At 44.2% G+C, this 18,195-nt stretch overlaps 1 protein-coding gene across 6 annotated transcripts in view; it reads left to right on the top strand.

Annotated features, from left to right (window-relative positions):
- Window positions 1–7,134: 7,134 nt before the first annotated feature.
- SLC5A11 (solute carrier family 5 member 11) overlaps window positions 7,135–18,195 on the top strand; it is a gene marked incomplete at both ends in the record, with an annotated part of 41,925 nt that continues 30,864 nt past the window's right edge. For 3 of the 6 annotated variants that reach the window (XM_082671535.1, XM_082671534.1, XM_082671533.1), the window contains 4 exons: window positions 7,138–7,272; window positions 11,219–11,290; window positions 16,208–16,312; window positions 17,513–17,572. In XM_082671535.1, coding sequence (XP_082527661.1) covers window positions 7,138–7,272; window positions 11,219–11,290; window positions 16,208–16,312; window positions 17,513–17,572 — 372 coding nt within the window. Of the gene's footprint in view, window positions 7,273–11,218; window positions 11,291–16,207; window positions 16,313–17,512; window positions 17,573–18,195 lie in introns of those variants that run through there. The other 3 variants (XM_082671538.1, XM_082671536.1, XM_082671537.1) reach the window with 3 other exon arrangements.

The following is an 18,195-nucleotide window of genomic DNA, read 5'->3' as shown; positions in this document are numbered from 1 at the left end:
GGTTTCTCTCTCTGTCTCTTTCATTTTCTGTCCCTGCTAACGTGTTTGCTGTTCTTCAGCAAATAGGCCTGCATCCTGGCAAAATAGTTGGTACTATTTTCTGTCTCAGAATGTATTTAATATACATATATGGTTTTATGCTGTAAATCTTTATCCGCTTGTTCCTTTTTCTTCCATCATGAAATGTTTCAGATGCACACATGTTGTAGAGGATACTGTAGCCCCACCAGTGCACACACACGCAGGAGACGGCCTCAGCAACCGAACGCAGGGAACACAGTCAGACCCCTCACCTTGCTGTGGATGTGCTTCCCCATCCCTGCCTCTCACTGGGGAAATTTCCACATCTGCTCTGGCAAATTATGTAAGCGGCTGAAAGGAAAGGGGTGAGCAGCCGTCTCTGCTTGCTGAGTTTCCTGTGTTCCTTAGCCAATGGGCAACTGCAAGGGTAAGGTATTCTTGCAAACAGGGCCGTTGTTACAACGCCCGCTTTACCTAGACTCCTGTCAACCCTGGCCTCCCACAGGGGAGGGTCCCTCCCAGGAGGTGAAGCCCTCCCGGTGCAGTGCAGCTGGTGGCTCTGGGCACACAAGGAGCTGCAAGGGGCTGAGTGAGATCTCTCGAGGATGGGGGGGCCACATCCACAGTAATCACCACTTTGTCTTCCATGCCTAGCACAGAGCCTGGCACACAGCTGGTGCCTAATAAATGTTTGTGGAAAAGAAACAAGTAGAGGGAGGGAAGGACTGAAGGAGGGAAGGAGAGAAAGAAGGAGAGAAGGGCAGGAGGAAGGGAGGAAAAAGAGACACACCAGCTAGTATTGGATAACAATGAGCTTCGGTTCAGGACCTGGGTTCAAATCCCACCTCTGACACTTAGTGTGACCCAGAGGCCAGTGGCACAGCCAGGACCTGAACCCAGCTCACTGTCACTTCTTGGTGGCTTCATTTCCCACCTGTAAAACGGAGGTGTAAGGTGTTTGTCTCACTGGGCTGACAAGGATGAGATAAGAGGACCAATGTAAAGCGAGCTCCTGGCCTGGCATTTCAATAACTAGTGCTCACTAAGCTTTAGAGATGATCCCTGTTACGGTGACAGCGTGACTTTACTGAACGAGGGCACGTGGAGGGCTCCACCTGGGAGCGCGTGGCCAAGGCGGCAGCACTTGGGTTCCACAGCTTCTCTGGTCCGTTGTCCAAGCTCCTACTCCCACCCTGAAGACACAGCCTGTTCCTCCTGGCCGCCGGCAGGTCCCCCCCCCTCCCTGGGACTCAGGAAGAGCCTGAAGTTGGTGCCAGCCTGCCCGGAGCGGGTGATGAATGACTTGTTTATCTGCTCCCGCCCCTCTCGGTGCCTGGCAGGCAGAGGCCTGGAAGGGGCGGCTGGGAGCTGGGCTGGACACGGGGGAGGGAGTGTCACCAGGCTTTCTGCTGCCCTTCCTCCTTCCTTCCTCCCCTTCCTCCCTTTCAGACCTGTGAGGTTCTAGAACAAGCTGCCCCACTCCCCAGTTCAACATCAATCTCTACCTGCTTCCTCCGGTCCCAGCCCTCATCCTCCCCAAGTCCCCTGTTTTGGAAGCAACAAAGTACTTCAAAGCAGTTGAACTGTTTGAAAATGCAGGCTCTGAACCCTCCTACGCTGTTGGTGGGAATGTAAACTGGTGCAGCCACTATGGAGAACAGTATGCACGTTCCCCCAAAAACTAAAAATGGAGTTACCATGTGATCCAGCAATCCCACTCCTGGGCGTATATTCAGAGAAAACTCGAAAAATTCGAAAAGATACAATGCACCTCAGTGTTCATAGCAGCACTATTGCTAAGACATGGAAGCAACCTAATTGTCCATCAACAGAGGAATGGATAAGGAAGTGGTATATATATATATATATATATATATATATATATATATATATATATATATACACACACACACAATGGAATACTACTCAGCCATAAAAAAGAACGAAATAAAGCCATTTGCAGCAACATGGATGGACCTAGAGATGATCATGCTAAGTGAAGTAAGTTGGAGAAAGACAAATATTATATGACATCACTTATATGTGGTATCTAAAAAAATGATACAAATGAACTTATATACGAAACAGAAATAGACTCACAGACATAGAAAACAAACATATGGTTACCAAAGGGGAAAGGGAAGAGATAAATTAGGAGTTTGGGATTAACAGATACACACTACTATATATAAAATAGATAAACAACAAGGACCTGTTGTATAGCACAGGGAAGTATATTCAATATCTTGTAATGACCTCTAATGGAAAAGAATCTGAAAAAGGATATATATATATATGAATATATATACTCATATGAATCACTTTGCTGTATACCAGAAACTAACACAATATTGTAAATCAACTATACTTTAATAATTTTTTTTTTTTTTTTTTTTGCGGTACGCGGGCCACTCACTGTTGTGGCCCCTCCCGTTGCGGAGCACAGGCTCCGGACGCGCAGGCTCAGTGGCCATGGCTCACGGGCCCAGCCGCTCCGTGGCATGTGGGATCTTCCCGGACCGGAGCACAAGCCCGTGTCCCCTGCATCGGCAGGCGGACTCTCAACCACTGCTCCACCAGGGAAGCCTTTTAATAATTTTTTAAAAATCATGGCAAAAAAAGAAAGAAAATGCAGGCTCTGAAATCAGACAGATCTGGGTTTGAGTCCTGCCTTGGGCACTCAGTCATGTGACACCACTTCCTTGGCTGTGGAATAGCAATAAGAGCACTACCTACCTAACAGGCGCTTCACCCCTGAGTCAGCCTTAAGGACCATCCACCCTGTCCTCCCCAAGCCTCCAGAATCAGTCTCCTGGTTAGACCCTCATTTATGAACCTCTACTTCCACCCTAGGGAGGGTCTCCAGCACCAGTCTTCCCTTTCTACTTTCTCCCTACAAGTTCTCTGGTTCATTTAGGTTATTACCATCCCATTGGACAGACAACAATGATCATAACACCTGGGCTTGACTGAGGCAGGGAGGGCTGAGGGGTGATCTGAGGTAGAATTGGGGCTTCCACTACGCACTCCTGCATTCAAGTGGGGTAAGTGAGCTGGGTTTGCCTGATACTGGCAAGTCTATATTCCCTCCTTCCCTCCTTCTCTTGTCTGTTCATCTTTGGATGAGAGCTATGGATCAGTGATTGCTTGAGTCTTCTCACAGGTCTGAGAAGCTGTGAGCATCCTCTGTACTTGGCGTGGGAAGGGACGTTAAAAGTTATTGAGCGCCCCCCTGAGGCATCTTCTCTAAGTGCCTGTCCAATTTCTAGGGCTCAAAGGCAGTGGTTCTCAACCCAGCGGACATTTGTGGCTCTCACAACTGTGGGAAGGGTGCTACTGGCATCTAGTGGGTAGCTACCAGGGATGCTCTAAACATCCTACAATGCACAAGACAGCTCTCTATAATAAAGAATTATGTGATCCAAAATGCCAATAGTATTGCAGATGAAAAACTCTGCTTTAAGAACAAGGAACATCCTGCCCAGGTGACCAGGCCATTCTGTCTTTGGGCAGCTCTGATTAGAAGTAGGAAACTATCCCCAGTTCTCCCCCTCTCTCTCGCTTATCCTGTTAATTAATCTCCAGGTCCTACCGATTCTAACCCAAATTATTTCTCTAATGCACTTTTTCTCACCCTCCATCTCAAGTCTGGGTTATTTCAAAATACCCTTCCCGCCCACCTTTTTGGCTTCCAGTCAAGCCTCTTCTGCCCTGCACCACTTCCACCACCTTGTTCAAAATTCTTCAGTAGCATTTCTTAACCTAGAGCAGAGGGGTGCCACTGAGGCATTGCTGCCTACCGGGAGATGTTTTGAAAATTTATCGGATATTTTTGGTTGTCACAATGACTTTGGGTACCATGGCTGGGTGGAGACCAGACATGCTAGACACCTTGAAATTCACAGAACTTCCCCAAGCAACCAGGACTTTCAGATGTCCCACCTGACCTTCACGCAGGCGAAAAACATGCTTACAATTATGCGAGAGTAGAACCAGTTTGCACAAAACACAAAGTGTTGGCTGTTGTTTTTTTTACATTAAAAAAATAGCACAGGGAACTATATTCGATATCTTATAATAACCTATAATGGAAAAGAAGCTGAAAAAGAATATTTATCACTTTGCTATACATCTGAAACTAGCACAACATTGTAAATTAACTTTACTTCATTTAAAAAATGGTTTTAAAAAAATGTACCTGCTTTTTATTTTCACGAAGCTGCCTCTGATATTTCTCAGAGGGCTCTATCTTAAGTTAAAAGCATGGTATATCGTGGGAGTTGTTTGGACTTCTTCATAACATTTAAAATCACAAAGCATTTTTCACAAATTTAAACATTCTGGTGTTCCTCTGTAAATTCATGCTTTATTCTGTGCTTCTGGAATAGAATGGATTCCTATTTTTTTATTTCTCTTAAATTAAAAATGTATTCAGTATAATAGGTAAAGTGATCTGACTGTCCCTTTGAGTCTTGCAGTGGAGTCAGATGGAGCTGTTACATTTTGGATTATCCATCATTTTAATCATAAATTGCTTCTATTTCTCTTTTATAATAGAGTTAGAGCACTGTATTGATTTTTTAAAAAAATTATGTGTGTAGGTAGGTAACACTAACTATGAATTTCATTTCCATTTTCAGTAAAAGGAATATTACAAAATATTTGTTATAAAAACAGAGAATGGGGCTTCCCTGGTGGTGCAGTGGTTAAGAATCTGCCTGCCAATGCAGGAGACACGGGTTTGAGCCCTGGTCTGGGAAGATCCCACATGCCACAGAGCAACTAAGCCCATGAGCCACGATTACTGAGCCTCTGCTCTAGAGCCTGTGAGCCACAACTACTGAGCCTGTGTGCTACAGCTACTGATGCCCACTCACCTAGAGCCCGTGCTCCGCAACAAGAGAAGCCACCGCAATGAGAAGCCCGCGCACTGCAATGAAGAGTAGCCCCTGCTCACCGCAACTAGAGAAAGCCCACGTGCAGCAACAAAGACCCAACGCAGTCAAAAATAAATTAATTAAATAAATTTTAAAATGCTCAATTAAAAATTAAAATTAAAAACATAAAAACGGGATGATATCTGAAGATGATGACAACTGATGTTATCTTTGAAAATTACTGACCTTACAGAATCCTTTGAATGACATCAAAGGGCGGGTATAATGTCTTCATAGCATTATACGAGCCTCACTGCCCATCTCCCTCCTTCAAATCTTGCTTAATACTCAGGCAAGAATCTGATGGTTCCTTAAGCATGACATGTTTTTTCACACCTCAATGTTAGATACTGTTGTCTTGGCCTGGAATGCTCTCTCATACCCGCTTATGCTGTGTAGGACCACCCACTCATTCTTCAAGACCCAGCTCATACGCTACCATCTGGATTTCTCCATGTAAAATTAGGTGGTCCTTACCTCATTGCACATTGTAGAAAATTAGTAATATTAATAATAGCAGCTACAATTTACTGAACACAGCTGTGCGTGGCACTGTTGTTAACATTTCACAGGTACGAGCTCACAGCAATCTATGAAACGTAAACTCTTATTGCTCCATTTTGCAGATGGGAATGCTAAGGTTTTGAGAAGTTAGGGAATTTGTCCAAGTTCTCAGGATCGGTAAGTGGGGGAGCCAGCTTGATGACTCCTAAGCTTGAATCCTTAATACCTCTACCTCTATGTACCTCCACTGTATGAAACATCACGTTGTGTTATTATCTGAGTGGGTTTATCCCATTATTGGGGTGCACGTCATAGAGGGCAGGACTGAGTTTTTCATTCCTGAACCCCTAGAGGCTGACACCTCCAGAGTGGAGTCATCTTAACACAGAAGTAAGTCAAAGCCCAAATCGCTTATAGTAAAAAAATTACCCTTGAGAATTGTATTAGTTTCCAATTGCTGCTGTAACAAATTACCACAAACTTAGTGGCTTCAAACAGCACAAGTTCATCATCTTACAGTTCTGGAAGTCAGAAGTTCTCAATGGGTCTTACTGCACTAAAGTCAAGGTGAGAGTAGGGCTCACTTCCTTCTGCATGCTCTAGAGGAGAATCCATTAATTTGCTTTTTCTAGCTTCTAGAAGTCACCTGCATTCCTTGGCTTGTGGCCCCATTACCCCATTATCAAAGCCGGCAACATCAGGCCAAATCCTTCTCACACTCTTATCTCTCTGGTTCTCTCATCTAATCTCCTCTTCCACTTTTAGGGTCCCTAGTGATTGCATTAGTCCTACTCAGATAAGCTCCCTATTTAAAGGGAAGCTGACTAGCAACCTTAATTACATCTGCAAATGTAATTGTCCTTTGTCATATAGCGTAACACATTCACAGGCTCTGGGGATTAGGATGTAAACATCTTTGAGGGGGACATGATTCTACCCACCACAGGAATCCCTTAAATTGCCCAAGGAAGTGCAATATACTGAGAAATACCTTAAGATACTGGTTCAAAACATGGATTCTGGAGCAAGATTATTAGCCTTCAAATCCCAACTCTACCACTTGAACTGTGTTACCTTAGGCAAGTTAGTTAACTTCTCTGTGCCTCAATTTTGCCAGCTGTAAGATGGTATGATAGCAACAGTGCCCACTTCGCAGGTTTATAAACACTTAGGATGATGCCTGGCATGTAGTAAGTACTATATAAGTGTTTATTAAATATATGCATTTTTATGGGCGTATCCAGCAGTGAAACAAGATTGTTATTGACTCACTGAGCCTCTGACAAAATTACTGGCTTGACTTTCACCCAGCAGTGAGGTACCTGGGGAACAGAGACTGACGCACGTGTCTTGTTTTTCTCTCACTCCCAGGTATGTGGAAGAGGGTGGTGAAACATCTGTATTACTTAAAATTGTGTATTCTTCTTTGTATTTTGCCAAGCGAGTGGTTGGATTGGTAAACATTAACTGTAGATTTGACGTGACTTCCTTGTAAATGTTTGCTGAGTGAGTGGGTGGATGCATCTGCCTTCCCGAGGTTGTCTCCTCCACGTGTGTCCTCTTGCTTGGATGTCCCAAGGAGGCAGCCACGGAGAGGGTGAGAAGAGTGGCACCAGGTCCTGGCATCTGACATGCATTTGCCCTTCCACAGGGGTGAGAGAGTTCATTCAGGACCATGGAGAGCAGCCCCAGCAGCCCTCAGCCCACGCGGCCAGATCCCCTGGAGGCATTTCCCCAGAGGACTCTGGAACCAGGTGACATCGCAGTGCTGGTTCTGTACTTCCTCTTTGTCCTGGCCGTTGGACTATGGGTAAGCCAGGTCAGGGGGAGGGAAAGTGGCTGGGGTGGGGTGAGAGACTAGCTCAAGGTCACACAGTAATCAGAACTTTTATTATTTTTATTTCTGGCCGTGCCACATGGCATGCGGGTTCTTAGTTCCCCGACCAGGGATCGAACCCGTGCCTCCTATAGTGGAAGCGCAGAGTCCTAGCCACTGGACCGCCAGGGAATTTCCTAATCAGAACTTTAATATTTAAAGAATGCGTTGAGTATCAACTGTGTGTCAAGTACCTTGTTAGGCACTTTCATTCATGTTATCTCAGGTAATTTGCACAGGTCGCTATGAAGAAGGTACTATTGCTATACCCCATTTTATAGATAAGAAAACTGAGGCTCAAAGAATTTAAGTTCCTTATTCTGTTAGTAAGTTAGGAGAGCTGGGGTTAGAATCCATATCCTTCACTTTGAAGCCCATGCTCTTTAAAAAGTAGTTTTGTTTTTTTAAAGGCAGTGAAATAAAAACAACTTAAAATGACACACAATGAAAAGTCTTACTACTACCCTTCCCTCCACAGGCAACCACTGTTATTAACTTTTTAGTACATTAGTGTATTCTTCCAGAGTTTCTTTAGGTAAATCCAAGCAAATATTAATGTGTATATTTCCCTCATTCTTAAATAGAAGGTAGCTTATTATACATACCGTTTTTTACTTTGATATGTTTCACTGATCAGTGTCTCCTGGATATCTTTTCATATCAGTATATGGACGCTTCTGCATCTTCTTAAAAGTTGACCAGTACTAACACACCATTGTAAAGCAATTATACTCCAGTAAAGGTGTTGAAAACAAAAGTTGCCCGGTATTCCATAGACGATCATACCGCAATTTATTTAACCTGTTTCTTGCTGAGGGTCATTTGGATTGTTCCCCATCTCTCAACACTAAAATTTATGCTGTAATAGACAAGTCTTGGGCACATTATTTTGGATGTATATACAACTATAATGTAGGATACATTCCCCGTACTGGAATCGTCAGGTTAAAGGATGTATGTATTTGTAATTGTGATAGCTTGTGTCAGATTGCCCTCCTTAGGCTTAGTGCCAATCTGCACAAGATCATTAAATGTATGAAAGTCACATGATCACATCCACAGCAACACTGCATTGTCAAACTTTTTCATTTTTGCCAAACTGACAGGGAAACACTATCTCAATGTACTATCTTATAATCAGTGAGGCTAAAATAAACATCCTCACATATGTTTAAGAACCACTTGTTTCCTTTAGGTGAAGTATGGTTTCATTTTTTTTCCATTTTCATTAAGTTCTTGCTCTTATTCTTATCAATTTCTAGGAACGCTTTACATATTAAAGAGACAGTAACCTTGGGATCAAGGATAGTGCAGAGGAGGTGCTGCTATCTGATTTTCAGGTCAAATGACTTGAAAACTGTAGCCTACTGAGGTGTCCCCACTTCCGTTTGACTATTTGTAGATCATTTCTCTACTCTTACCCCTTAGCTTTCCCTGCTCCAGATCAATCAGGGGATAAAAGTACTGGCCATCCCAAAGACCATGGATCTGATATTGAGATGGGTGAGATGTTGTTAAGGGTCAGGGCTTTTAGTTATCTATTTATTTATTTATTTATTGTCGCGCTGCACGGCTTGCGGGATCTTAGTTCCCTGACCAGGGATCGAACCCGGGGCCCCGGCAGTGAAAGTGCCGAGTCCTAACCACTGGACCGCCAGGGAATTCCCAAGAGTCAGGGCTTTTGATTCAGACAGGTTTGAGATCAGGATTAGGTGTAGGGGTAGAGTTAGGGTGAGGGTTAGAGTTCCTGGGAATCTATATTTTCACAAGAGAATTGGGAGACTGATGTATTACTGGTTTTTGAAGTCATGGATTTAGTTGATCCCTTTTAGCACGAGGAGTTCTTTACTCTTGGAAAAATACTTCCTGTGTCAGGTTTCAGCAGGAATGAGCCATAGTGTCTGTTTTCTATAGTAAGATCATTTGCAGGGATGAAAAGATATCATTTCATGTCATCTCCCATCCAGTAAGACTCCTCTCACCAACACCTGCACCCAGAGGCTGGGAGAAGTTAAATCACTTATCACAAATAGCTACTTAGTGGTTAAAATGTCTCTGTTAAAGCACCTTTAATGCCAGGAAGCTCACTCCTAAAGAGCTCTGAAATCAGGCTGACCTAGGTTTGAGTTCCCAGCCTTCTGCTCTGTAGAAATATGGCACTACATACATGACTTTACTTCCAAGCCACAGTTTCTTCATCTGTTAAACTGGCCTGATGACACCAACCTCATAGGACTTGGTGAGGATTAAAATGAGATGATGCCTCAAAATGCCTAGTCTAGTGTCTGTCGCATAGTACTGATGCTCAATAAATGATATCCATTGTGAGCTATCTATAGCTCATTGTGGCTTGTCTATACAAGCCATGAGTCTAAAGCTCAAATGCCTAGGGGGATCTAGTGGGTTATTATACATCTGTGAGGCAGGGAGTGGTAGGGGCTGTGTTGACCTGAAGAGTTTATGTCTCCTCTAAGGGCATTCAGATGAGAATCTTCTTAAAAACCATGGGTCAAACAAAATATATTTGATCTAAAAAATAAACAAACTAGTGACTATAACAAAAAAGAAGTAGAATCACAGATATAGAGAACAAACTAGTGGTTACCAGTGGGGCGAGGGAAGGGCTGGAGGAGCAATACAGGGGTAGGGTGTTAAGAGGTACAAACTATTATGCATAAAATAAGCTACAAGAATATATTGTACAGGGCTTCCCTGGTGGCACAGTGGTTAAGAATCCACCTGCCAATGCAGAGGACACGGGTTCGAGCCCTGCTCTGGGAAGATCACACTTGCTGCGGAGCAACTAAGCCTGTGCGCCACAACTACTGAGCCTGCGCTCTAGAGCCCGCGAGCCACAACTACTGAAGCCCGCGCGCCTAGAGCCTGTGCTCTGCAACAAGATAAGCCACCCAGTGAGAAGCCCACACACCGCAATGAAGAATAGCCCCCGCTCGCTGCAACTAGAGAAAAGCCCACGTGCAGCAACAAAGACCCAATGCAGCCAAAAAAATTAATAAATTAATTATTAATAAAAAAGAATATATTGTACAATAGAGGGATATAGCCAATATTTTATAACAACTAAAATGGAGTATAATCTTTAAAAATTTTGAATCACCATATTGTATAGCTGTAAATTATGTAATATCACACATCAACTATACTTTATTTTTTTTAATTAATTATTTATTTATATTTATTTTGGCTGCGGGGTCTTCATTGCGGCATGTGGGATCTTTTAGTTACAGAATGCAAGCGGGATCTAGTTCCCCAACCAGGGATTGAACCCTGGCCCCCTGCATTGGGAGCGCAGTCTTACTCACTGGACTATCAGGGAAGTCATTTTTTTTAAAAGGACCTCAGAGTTTTGTACTTTTTAAATATTTCTAGTTTTTATTTTTTGGACGAGCCACGGGGCATGTGGAATCTTAATTCCCTGTCCTGGGATCGAACCTGTGCCCCCTGCAGTGGAATCATGGAGTCTTAACCTCTGGACTGCCAGGGGAGTCCCTCAATCTTTTTTTTAATTATAGTTGAGGGACTTCCTTGGCGGTCCAGCAATTAGGACTGTGCTTTCACTGCCGAGGGTCCGGGTTCGACCCCTGGTTGGGGAAATAAGATCCCACAAACCACATGGCAAAAGAAAAAAAAAAGTGAACTAAGATATTTCAGGCAAACAATGTCCATGGGAAGTATCGCTCAGGGACTCCTGCAAAAAAACCCAAAAACAAACAAAAACCCAAAAACAAATAACAAAAAAACCCAAAATAAATTTGAGTCTGGCCTGCTGGACTCCCGGGTTATAATCTGTGGCCTAGACCATTTTGGGAGGTGTCTGATTGCTAACATTGCCCTCACCCACCCCTCTTCTTTGTTTCAGTCCACAGTGAAGACCAAAAGAGACACGGTGAAAGGCTATTTTCTAGCTGGAGGGGACATGGTGTGGTGGCCAGTAAGTAGTCTTTGGTTCAATTAAAATTACTTCTCAAAGACTCTTCAGGTGTTGATATTCTGTCTAACCTTTGCTCGCTCAGGACTCTCTGGTTCCATGTTGTCTGGAAGTCACAGTCTAGACTAGAGAAGGCTTAGCTCCAACTCAAATTTGTTTGAACAAAAAGAATTCATCAGCTCACCTAAGGGAAAAACTGAGGGTTGGTCTGGTTTCAGGTATGGCAGAGTATAGGGGCCCAAGTGATAAGTAGGACCTGATTTCTCCCTCTGTTTATCCTATCTATCTATCTATCTATCTATCACCTATCTATCATTTATCTATCCATTATTTATCTATCATCTATCTATTTCTATCTGCTTCTCTTCTTCTGGATGGGTGCTATTCCCAAACAGGTTCAACTTCATGTCAACAAGATGGCGGCCACTGCTCCAGACCTTTCATCCTCTCAAGTTCCAGCCTAGCAAGGGAAGAGCACCTGCCTCCATGGCAGTATCCCTGGAAAATATCCCATCTTTGATTGTGTCCCTTGCCCATCTCTGTGCCAATCACTGTGACCAAGGTAGTTTGATGTGCTAACTGGGTCACACACTCAGTGCCTAAGCTGTGGGGCATGGAGTCTGCTCTGAGGCATATGTGATGAGAAATGAGAGGGGCTAGACTCTGAAGGAAAACTGGAGAGCATGACCGGGACAAGGTGGAATGGGTGTTGAGAACATAAATAACAAATACAACAGCCCAATTAGTATTTTCTTTTCAAGGGTAGCTAAAGGCATTACGAAATACACACGCGCACACACATGTGCACAGACAACATACACATGCACACAGACCTCTGCTTCCTGGGCCCTGAGTAGGGGATCAGGAATAATAATTTTATTCTTGATCTCCTAATATAAGTGTTAAATCTTTGAACTAAAAAGAGAGAAGACATCTCCCGTTTGCAGGGAGTCCAAAAGATGTAGGATGTAAGGTGCAGAGATAACAGGTATATAAGTTTCTGGTCCATGAGATGTCTAAAGACAATGACCAGTGTCCTCAAAAGATACCAAAAATGAGCTCTGGATTATATATTCAACGAATTCATTTAAAAAATTCCCTGAGGAATATGTCCAGCAGTGTGCCAAACACAGCAGACATTAGTGAGCTCGTCTTCAACCTCAAGGAGCTTGTAATCTAGTGCAGTGTTTCCCAAAATATAAGTAATATGTGCCCCATGATTTTTCAGTTGTGCACAGACAGAACATTAAATAACATCAGATTACTTAGTGAGAACATTATTCCCTTTCCTATTCTCTGTTAATCCTCCTGGTTACATAAAAGAAACAGTCAAAGTTTGGTACTAATAGGGTTTTACCAACCTTCCAGCACTGGCTAATCTCTGTGTTTAAAAGAGAATGCAGGGGCTTCCCTGGTGGCACAGTGGTTGAGAATCCGCCTGCCAATGCAGGGGACACGGGTTCGATCCCTGGTCTGGGAAGATCCCACATGGCGCGGAGCAACTAAGCCCGTGTGCCACAACTACTGAGCCTGCGCTCTAGAGTCCGTGAGCCACAACTACTGAGCCCACGTGCTGCAACTACTGAAGCCCACGTGCCTAGAGCCCGTGCTCCACAACGAGAGAAGCCACTGCAATGAGAAGCCCCCTCACTGCAACGAAGAGTAGCCCCAGCTCACCACAACTAGAGAAAGCCTGTGTGCAGCAACAAAGACCCAACGCAGCCAAAAATAACTAAATAAAATAAAATAAAAATAAAAGAGAATGCAAGCCTCAGGCTAAGTGAATTTGGTCGTCCAGAGAACCTAGCTAGAATTTAATAATTTTTTTTTCATTTTCATTTTATTTGTATGGTTCTCTTCTATGTAGAGCAAGTGATACTGATTTTCTACTAAAGGCTGTGGATATATATATATATATATATATATGCATGTACTATTATATTACTAATATATTGTATTAATATCTAATACATTGACTAAATAATATGTGATTCATGTATAAGAGTTAAAGAAGAAGTCAATATAAGATAAAATATTAAGTAAATAGCAGTGCAGGTGCAGTGAACTTAGAGAAGGCTACAAAGGAAATATTCAGTGACAGTTTTAAGAAATCCTGCTCTAGTGGTCTCTATGAGGAGTGATGCTGAGTTCCTAAAATTCAGTAGCAATACAGCAGCCCACCTAAGTATGCCTGCTTTCGTATGTCACTTCTGGGACCATTTCTGTGCTCATACTCCTTGGATGACCCTTCCCCAGGTCAAGAAGCAAAGGGAAATTTTGGAGCTTTTTTTGCTTTCTTCACCTAAGGAGAATGATGTCCATGTGAAGGAGATGTGGTTAAGAGTATGGGCTTTGGCTTGATAAAATGTTAACATCTATAGAAAACCAATACTAGTTCTGATAGGAATTGGTTATAGAGGTTTATGTGGTCTCTCACAGCCTTGGCCCACCTAAACACTGTCCGGGGGCAGGTGCCTTTGTGCATATCCCATCATTTCATTTCAAGTAGCAGATGTCTGTCGCTGGTAAACAGAGTCTGATAGCACTAAACATTTGGATCACATTATGAACTGCTCTAGTCCACAAAGCAACCTTCTGATTATAGTTTGGCTTCTCACGTAGCTTATCTACATGGAGAGGCTAGACAATTTGAATATCTGGTTGCACACCCAGTTGTAAGTCTCACTGGAAATCAATTAGCTTTCTGCTTTTATGTGTAAATTTTAGGAGTTTTGTTAATCCAGGTCTGCCCCTGATGAATAAATCCATTTTCTCTGTAATTACTAAGTGAAAAAAAAAAAAGAGAGAGAGAGAGAGAGAATAGGCTCTGGAGCATGTGCATTAGTTAGCTGGTGTTGCCTAACAAAACACCTACACGTTTAGCAGCTTAAAACAGCTACAGTGTATTATTTCTAACGATTGCGTGTTTTGAGTGGGTGGTTCCTCCTCCGCTCTTTAGAGTCACTCATGGAGCTGCGTCTAGCTGGTGGCTGGGAAGGGCTGGAAGTCCAGGATGGCCTCATCACAGATCTGGAGCTCCGGCAGGAGCTAGACTGGCTAGAAGGCAAGGACTTCACTCTCTCTCTATGCCTCTCATCATCTAATGGCTCGGCCCAAGGTTTTTTACAAGGCGTCTGATTCCAAGGGCAAAGATGAAAGCTGCCGAGCTGTTGTGTGTTGGCCTGGAAGTCACACAGTGTCACTTTCACCACATTCTATTGATCAAAATAAGCCACAGGCCAGCGCAGATTCTTTATGGGAAGAGTGGAAAATCAGAGGAGCCTGCAGAGTGGGGTCACTGGGAGTGGCAGAATAAAGATCTTTGAAATCTCCTCCTGCATAAAAGCCATGAGAACAGTGGCAACATTGTCAAAATCAACATTTTCGGAACTCGGGAAATTGACCTAATGCTAGTATCCATCCAGGGAGCTTTAATTCAAGAAAAACAGCTGAATCTCAGTAAGAACAGGAAGTTTTGTGGGGTTTTACCTGGGTCTGTTCTCATTCCCTTCTCTTCAGCTCTGCAGTAGTCTTGAAGGCCACTGGTTAGAACAGGATTGGATCTCTTTCAAAGTCCCATTCTCATATTATTGTCAGGTTTTTACCCATCTTGCAGCTCCCTGGAAAGCTTCCCTTGCACAACTTGTCTTTACTTGATCTGACTCAGTGATGATCTAGTGTGAGCAGCCCTTTACCCAGAGGCATTAGTTTAAAAAAAATCAGTGGCAATTGTTTGACATTGTAGCCGCCTGAGCTATAGCAATAAGGGAATTAAAATGGCGCACTAGATGGTATCTATTTAACATAAATAGTAATACTCCCTAAACTGAACTGCAGACTCAACGCCATTCCTATCAAAATTCCAGCTGCATCCCCCCCTCTTTTCTTGCAGAAATTGACAGGCCAATCCTAAAATTCAGATGGAAATGCAAGGGACCCAGAAGAGCCAAAACAATTTTGAAAAGGAAGAAAAAAGTTGGAGTACTTATACTTCCCGATTTCAAAACTTACTACAAAGCTACAGTAATCAGGAGAGTGTGATACTGGTATAAGGACAGATCAATGGAATAGAATCAGATGAAAACCAGAGACCAGAAAGTCTATGGGAGGCACAACATTCCTCTCACAGATAGCTCCCTCTCTGTCTCTTTCTCCCTCCTTCCCTCACCTATCTCTATCTCTGTCTCCATCTCGCTCTGTCCTCTCTTGATCTGCCTTTCTCTGCAAGTCTACCTCATTCTCCTCTCTCTCAGCAGAGTGGCAGTGATGAGTGCATAGCTGAACATGCTACTCACCTCCCCCATCTCCTTGCTACACACACACCTCCCTGGGTTATACACCCCCAGTCTAAGGGACCAGCAAATATGGTTTCCCAGTTCCAGATTCCCAGGAGAGAGAATGTAATTGGCCCAGCTTGGGCCAGGTGCCCAGGCCTGTCTCATGCAATCAACTGAGACCAGGGATTGTGGTCATCAATTACCGTCTTGGCCACTTAGATTTCTACTAGAAGGAGGGCTCTCTTCTTTGCTAAGTTAGAAGCAGAGCTGGGGAATAACACAGGCTTCGTGATTCTCATCCTGAAGCACTTTCTACAACACCTGTCATCCTCCTTCCCCCCCAGGGATGCTGCATACAGTTGTTCAAGTTGTGCACTGCACAACACTAGAGGGGACACAGTTCACATCTTAGGCATCATAGGTATGTGTATTTGTTATGCCAGTTTTCTAAAGGTGGAAGTAAAATAGTCTTAGGGAAGAAGAGGCTTCTAATTTCTAAAAAGTTGCTTAGATGGGCTAGGGATGGCCTGCTTTCTCCACTTCTCCTTTTGTCTTGGTCTCTTTGGTGAATGGGAAGAACTGGTGGTGGGAAGAAGCTACACCAGACCTTGGCTCCAAGATCTGATCTATCATCTCCCCACAGGTGGGTGCATCCTTGTTTGCCAGCAATGTTGGAAGTGGACATTTCATTGGCCTGGCAGGGTCAGGTGCTGCTGCGGGCCTTTCTGTAACTGCTTATGAATTTAATGTACGTATGTTACCAGGGCATGGACAGCCCACCCTCTACACAGTAGGTAGATCCTGGGGAGCAGTTGTATGCATGCTCTGCTCTTTTAAAAATAGAGTGGTGCTTTATGAAAAAGCAGACAGGAATCATCAAGGGCACCCCTAGTTAACAAAAATCAGTTTGATCTGCAAGTTCCAGGCCTCCCTGTGTTTGCTTGATGGGAGCCCATAAGGCAAATACATGTGTGAAGAAGGCTCAGAGTCTCTCCCACGTCGATGCAGAAGATAGAAGGTTTTGTGGGACTGGAGGGTGTTTCTGTATATTAGATATCAATTGCCCATCACAAAACTTTGTGGTTCAGTGGTTCTTGATCCTTTTGCCACCCCACAGATACCCAAGAGATAAGACACACTCTTCTATGTAGCAGGATGATTTTCACTTAGTGGGAAGGGATGCACTTATTAATAGTGATCTTCATTTTCATAATGACTCACATTTTTTAAGCACTTACTCTGTGCCACAGACTTAAATACACCACATACATCATCATATTACAGGATTCAATTACAGACTAGAACCAGACTGCCTGGGTTCACATCTGGGCTCTAAAACTTATAAGCTGTGTGACCTTGGGCAAGTTACTAGATCTCTCTGAGCCTCATGTATAAAACAGAGATAATGATGATACCTGCCATACCGAGTCATTGAGAGGATTAAAGGAATTCATGCTTATAAAGTGTGCACAGGAATGCCTGGTGTATCGTAAGTGCTCAGTAAGCATCATCTCACCGATTTCCTTCCAACAACCCAGTGGGGGCAGTTATTCCCATTTCACAGGTGAGAAAAGTGAGTCTCAGAGACCTGTATAAACTCTTCTAGCCTCACCAGCGACTCATCAGAGTGGCCTGCCTGAACTCACAGGCTTGATTTAACCCCAGCCCAAGGAGGGGAGGGAAGACAAGGGGACGAAGGGGGACACTCAAGGTTTAGGACACACAGCACTGGGGGCCACAAAGAGCTTCTAGTTCCATTCTGCCCTACTTCATCCCTGTGTCCTATTTAAACATGAAAATGTGACAGCCCAGGGAGGGTGAGCTACTCAGTAAGTAAGAGATGGAAGCAGAGGCAGATGAGGCCGGGTTCCCTCTGGACACGGGGAAATCCACGCTGGCATCACAGTGTGGGCGGGAGCTGAATCTTGATTCCGCTTTTCCCCGGCAGGGCTTATTTTCCGTGCTGATGTTGGCCTGGATCTTCCTCCCTATCTACATCGCTGGTCAGGTGAGTCTGAGGGGGGTTGAGGTGCTATGGAACAGGAAGACCCTTTGGGAGGGTCAGCTTTGCATTCCCTCCCTCCCACCAGCATCCTTCCCTCCCTCCTGCCTGTGGACATCCATTATACCAGCGGTCCCCAAACTTTTTTTAAAAAAATTAATTAATTTATTTATTTTTGGCTGCATTGGGTCTTCGATGCTGCGCACGGGCTTTTCCCCAGTTGCGGCGAGCGGGGGCCACTCTCCGTTGCAGTGCGTTTGGCATCAGGGACTGGTTTCGCGGAAGGCAATTTTTCCACGGGAAGGGGGCATGGTGGGGATGGTGCAGGCCGTAACGTGAGCGATGATTCAGGAGGTAATGCGAGCGATGGGGAGCCATGGGGAGCGGCAGATGAAGCCACGCTGGCCCGCCCTCTGCTCACCTCCTACTGTGCGGCCCGGTTCCTAATGGGCCTTGGACCGGCACTGGTCTGCGGCCCGGGGGTTGGGGGCCTCTGCGTTAGTCCCTCAGAGGTTCCAGCATTAGCGTGGGATGATGCACAGCTGAGACAATTAGGAACGCTGTCCTTAGCATTTCCCACCTAGTGATGGACATCAAAGATACATGGGGGGCAGGGGCTTTCAGAAGCT

The sequence above is a fragment of the Grampus griseus genome, assembly GCF_964374135.1.
Source record: "Grampus griseus genome assembly, chromosome: 14".
NCBI lineage: Eukaryota > Metazoa > Chordata > Mammalia > Artiodactyla > Delphinidae > Grampus > Grampus griseus.
Note: the sequence above shows the minus strand (reverse complement) of the source record. Positions and strands in the feature narration are given on the sequence as shown.